General features: G+C 50.5%; 1 protein-coding gene across 2 annotated transcripts in view; it reads left to right on the plus strand.

Annotated features, from left to right (window-relative positions):
- The window catches only part of Ankdd1a (ankyrin repeat and death domain containing 1A), a 24,934-nt gene that overhangs the window by 16,191 nt on the left and 3,037 nt on the right, over positions 1–5,706 (plus strand). Inside the window, exons 10-14 of one of the 2 annotated variants that reach the window (XM_013346481.2) lie at positions 270–368; positions 1,087–1,185; positions 2,321–2,416; positions 2,935–3,139; positions 4,698–4,829. In XM_013346481.2, the coding sequence (XP_013201935.1) occupies positions 270–368; positions 1,087–1,185; positions 2,321–2,416; positions 2,935–3,139; positions 4,698–4,829 (631 nt within the window). The remainder of the gene's footprint in view (positions 1–269; positions 369–1,086; positions 1,186–2,320; positions 2,417–2,934; positions 3,140–4,697; positions 4,830–5,706) is intronic. The other variant, XM_026779470.1, reaches the window with a different exon arrangement.

The raw sequence follows: 5,706 nt of genomic DNA on the forward strand, positions 1-5,706 counted from the left end.
TATTTCAAAAATATAATTTCTCTTTTAAATCTTTTAAATGTGCCGTGTACATATACCCAAGGCTGGCACAGCAGAGCCTCTAACCCAGCATGAAGACTACTGCCCTCCTATGGATCAGTTTTAGGCCTCCAGTTTCAGGCATTGTGGCTGTGCCTGCCTCACGTCACCTATATTGTTTGAGAGACTACAATGGCCACGTTAACCCCACCCCACCTCCAATCTGCAGTCCTGGGAGGGACTTACTGATTAATCTCCATGTCTCTCCATAGCAGGGCACTGTTCCTATACACCTTGCTGTGAGGCACAACTTCCCTGGCCTGGTCCAGCTCCTCATAGATGCCCACAGTGATCTGGATGCCACGGATATTGTAAGTGACAGCGGAAACCACTCAGACCCAGGGGTCTCCCAGCATGGCCTAGCTTTTTAGCTTCCCAACGTTGTTGGTTTTTAAAATTTGTGTGTGTATGTGTACATGTGAGTATCTGTGTGACTATATGCTACCTGTGTGTGTATGCTATGTGTGTGCAGGGGCTCTGGGAGGCTATGGGGGGCATCAGATCTCCTGGAGCTGGAGGTACAGGCAACTGTGCATTATGCATTGTGGATTCTGGGAACTCAAATAGGATCTTCTGCAAAAATGGTGCCTGCTCTTCCTATCTATCTATCTATCTATCTATCTATCTATCTATCTATCTATCTATCTATCTATCTATCTATCTATCTATCAATCATGTATACAGTGTTCTGCCTGCATGCATGCCTGTAGGCTAGAAGAGGGCACCAGATCTCATTATGGATGGTTATGAGCCACCATGTGTTTGCCGGGAATTGAACTCAGGACCTCTGGAAGAGCAGCAAATGCTCTTAACCACCACACCATCTCTCCAGTCCCTGTTTATTTTATTGTATTTTTTTTTTCCGAGACAGGGTCTCTGTGTAGTCCTGGCTATTCTGGAACCACTATTTAGTCCAGGTTAGGATTGAACTCACAGAGCTCCTGAGTCCTGGGATTAAAGGCATGCACCACCATGCATGGCTCCCATATGCTTTCTGCATGCTTCACCTCCCCCCTGTCTTCTCTCCAGAGGCAGCAGACTCCCCTCCACCTCGCTGCCGAGCATGCCTGGCAGGATGTGGCTGAGATGCTCCTCGTGGCTGGAGTTGACTTAAGCCTGCGAGATAAGGTACCTCTGCTCTAGGCAGCCCCTCTGTCAGGCTTCCATGGCTCCCTTGGGGTCAGAGACACTGCTACCAATTCCTCGTCCCTGCTCTCATAGTCTCAAGACCTCCTGTGTAGCTCAAAAATCTGTCTCCATGACACCCTTTGTCCTCTGAGGCCTCAACTGTGGCCCTACGGTCTGCTGGGGCTGCGGTTGATTTCTGTTTCACCCCTCGCCCACCAGACTGTTAGTTCTGTAAGTCACATGGGTGGGTGTCAAAGGTAGCAGGATCAGCCAGCATCACACTGCCTAACACCTCCCTGGTCATGCAACAGAATTCAGGGTGACTCAGGGTGGCCCCTTCCTTAGATGGCTGGCGGCCATGGGGTGGGGTGAGGCTGAAGTCAGCCTTGGGCGGAACTCACGGCTTTGAGCTGAACCCAGGAAGCTGGCTACATCTAAAGAGCAGCTTCCCAAGTCCCTGCAGACCCCTGCAGGTGATTGGCCATGTGGGAGGCCTGGAGCAATGGGTCTGGTGGCTGGGGATTGGTAGGCAGGTATGGCAGGATGGCCCAAGCCAACTCCAGGCTCTGATTTCTCCATCTGAGAAACGAGAGTGGGGACATCATGTTATTGTGGGGTTGAAGAGGGAATGAAGGCTGCTTGGCTTGATAGACCCTAGGCCAGTGGCTCTCAACCTGTGGGTCGTGACCCCTTTGGGTCAGATATTTATGTTATGATCCATGACAATAGCAAAATTAAACTTATGAAGTAGCAATGTATGGTTGGGGGTCACCACAACTTGAGGAACTGAATTAAAGGGTCACAGCAATAGGAAGGCTGAGACCCGCTGCTCTAAGCGTGTATATGTGTGAGTGTATATATCCACGGAGGCCAGAAGAGTGTGTGTGCAGATTATTGGTAGTCAGAAAAGGTGGAGTTGCAGGTGGTTGTGAACCACCCAGTGTGGGTGCCAGGATCCAAACTAGTCCTCATGGTAGAATGGCAAGGGCTCTCAACCTCTGAGCCATCTCTCCAGCCCAGCTCTGGGCACAGTTGGTCCTGATGAAATGGAAGTGGTTGCTGGAATAATAGTAAGTCTAGAGGCTGCCCTGCACTGCCCTGCAGGAGCTCTGGCTTCTCTACCTCTTCTTTGCAGCAAGGAAAAACAGCCCTGGCAGTGGCCGCCCGCAGCAACCACGTTGGTCTGGTGGACATGATCATAAAAGCTGATCGCTTCTACAGATGGGAGAAGGTAACACCTCCATTCATCTCCTGTTGGAAAGCCTTGACTGTGTATGGAGCCTCAACCGATTCTGGGGCCCTGTCTCTAAGTGGGTGCTCATCTCTGCCTTGGGTACTGCTCAGATAGTGAGGACCTGGAGATGGGCAAGCAGCCAGACATGTTGAAAGGAGGCAGCCTCAATTCTGTGCTGGTGAGATCTTGGCCAAGGAGTGAATTGGTTTGGATACATGAATTTCATGGGTGACAGAGAAGTGGGGTGAGAACCGGGGGGGTCTCTGGCCGGAGGCTTTGTGGAAGAGGTGCCATGGTAGTGCTCTCTTGACTATGGCATCGGGTTAAAGGTCAAGGAGGTGAGTTCCAGAGGGAGGAACAGTGTGGGATCCAGTGGTCAAGGCAAGACACACACAGGGTGGCAGACGTGAAGCCTCAGGCCCATGCTGATTCGGGTTCCCGGGCTCTGTCACCTGTGTTAAGATCATGAGGCAGGCCCCAGACGGCTCCTGCACTTTTGGGATCTGCCCCCACAGGACCACCTTTCATGCAGGGACACCAGCAACCCCGCTAGGAAGAACCTGACCTTTAAACAAGACCACCGGCAGGAAACACAGCAGCTCCGCTCTGTGCTTTGGCGACTGGCCTCTCGGGGTCTGAGGCCCAACGAGTGGAAGAAACTGGCGTATTCCTGGGAGTTCACGGAGGCTCACGTCTGTGCCATTGAGCAGCAGTGGATAGGTACCATCTTACCCTGCCTTCCACCAGGGCAGCCAGGGGTGGGGGCATGTGAGATGAGCTCTGAGTTCAGAAGCTCATGCAGCCCACAGCCCATGCTACTTCCAAAGCACTCCTGGCTTCTTGCACAGGCTGTGTGTCCCTATTCTACTCCCCCCCCCCTTTGTGACCTTAAATTTTGCAGAATCAGCTGGAACCCATACCCCTGGGTTCCATACCCATGGTTTGTGCACTCAGCTAACGCCATTCCCTGTGGAGAAAAAGAGAGGCCACTGTTGGCAGTCTTTTTTAAAATCAGTTGAGACATCTAGACCCTGGTACAAAGGCATGAAAAAGAAATAGACAAAAAGAATATCACGTCCGGGCAATGACTCAGTGGGCGAGAACACTCGGTGTGGATCGGAGTTCAGATCCACAGCACTCATGTAAAAGCTGGGCATGGGTCCGTGCATCTTTAACCTCAGTGCTGGGGGTGGTGGAAGGATCATTAGGACTTGTCAGCCAGCCAACCTAGCACAGCACAACACAGCACAGCACAGCACAGCACACTTCAACTTCAGTGAGACCTGATTCACGCGAGTAAGAGGAAGAGTGACAGAGCAGGGCGCGATGCTCAACTTTGGCCTCCACATGCAAGGGTACAGGTATTCACACCATATGCACACACACTCACTCATATGCATCACACACCCATGCAGCATAAACACTCACACGCGCATGCGCACACACACACACACACACACAGACAAGAGACAGAGACAGAGATAGAGACAGAGAGAGACAAAGAGAGAGAAACATAAATACTGGAAAAGGAAAAGAGTAAACTCTTCATTTCAAATGCTGTGATTCCTATACATGAGGAAGCCCAGAAGATACAAACATATGCATTGTCAATGGATGGGTCAAAAGTAGGTAGAATTTTTAGAGCTTTCTAGAGAGCATCTAAGGCTGAAAACCATAAGCCAGTGCCAGGGCACAAAGACGGCCAGCTGCCTCTCACTAGGATGCTTTTTATGTTAGATCCAACATGTGCCCGAGGTGTAGACTGTTAGAAAAGAAGCATATAATTGGGAAACCCAGTACCTTGAAGACATAAGCATTTTTTTTTTAAATTTTTCTTGAAAGGGTTTCTCTGTATTACATTCCTAGCTGTCCTGTAACTCGCTTTGTAGACCAGGCTGGCCTCAAATTCACAGAGATCTGCCTGCCTCTGTGTCCCAAGTGCAGGGATTAAAAGCATGTGCCACCCCTGCCTGGCTAACATGAGCCATTTTTTAGAGTAGGCAAGTAGATGCCTCAGAGAAAACCTGAGGCTGTGGAAGTTCTTGGACCTGAGACACCAATCACCCACCCACCCGATCTGAGAAGCTGTGTGTACTGTGACCCTGACCTCCACCTCAGGCTGCCTATAGCAGAGAAAGGTCTCTCTCCTGCTGGGTGCATTTAGGATGCAGTAGAGGGCAGCATATACATGCTCTGGGTGCATTTAGGATGCAGTGGAGGGCAGCATATACATGCTCTGGGAAGGTGCCATGGTGGCCTCTACTCTCATCATCTGCAGGAACCAGGAGCTACCAGGAGCATGGTCACCGGATGCTCCTCATCTGGCTACATGGTGTGGCCACAGCTGGGGAGAACCCCAGCAAAGAACTGTTTGAGGGCCTTGTGGCCATCGGCAGAAGAGGCCTGGCTGGTAAGTGAGCCCTGGCCGGAATGCTTGGGCCCTTGAAGGACCGCTCAGGCCAGACCTCTGTGGGACTGGTCTGGGGCAAACTAAGGCCTCCTTACCCGTCTTGTCTTTGAGTAATATCGCCAGTGAACCCCCGTGCCCTTCACAACCACCAAAGTCACCAATGACACTATAATCTTTACCTCCCCAACTGTCTCTGCCTTCTAGTTTGGAATAAGGCCAAAAACAGCCTTAGGAATTCTTTTTCATTAGGGGAGAAGAGCCACAGACTGGCTTAAACATTGAGTTGAGCCTTCTGAGGCCAGCATAAGGCACTTAACCATACCACTCCCCAAAACTTAATTTGAGATTCCCATAGTGACTTGGGACTTTCAAACAAGCAGGACCAAAAGCTGTGGAACTAATCCCTCATTAAAGCCAAGCTGTTTGATAAAAAAGCCTTACGCAATAGAGTGTCCATCAACATGGGCAGCCTGGGGCAGCTGCAGTATGGGCTAGTAGGCAGTTACTGGCAGCCACCAAGGCTGCCTTAGCTATGAAGCAACAGGAAAAATAGCTCTTGCATGGTGGCTGTCCCACACCTCCTCTAGGCCACGTGAGGAGTGCAGGCATTTCAGGGTCGAGGGATTAGGGAATAGTTATTTTTGCTTTCCAAGAATTTTTTTTTTTTTTGAGACTTGGTCTCATGTAGCACAAGCTAGCCTCAAACTCAATTTGTAGCTCAGAATGACTTTTGTGATCGTCTTGCCTCTGCCTCTCAAGGGCTGGTGTTAGAGGTGAGCTACGGACAGCACACCCCATTTCATATGTTACTGGGGGAGGATCTCAAGGGCTGGCGTTAGAGGTGAGCTAAGGACAGCACACCCCATTTCATATGTTA

This window comes from Microtus ochrogaster, chromosome 5 (assembly GCF_000317375.1).
Source record: "Microtus ochrogaster isolate Prairie Vole_2 chromosome 5, MicOch1.0, whole genome shotgun sequence".
NCBI classification, from domain to species: domain Eukaryota; kingdom Metazoa; phylum Chordata; class Mammalia; order Rodentia; family Cricetidae; genus Microtus; species Microtus ochrogaster.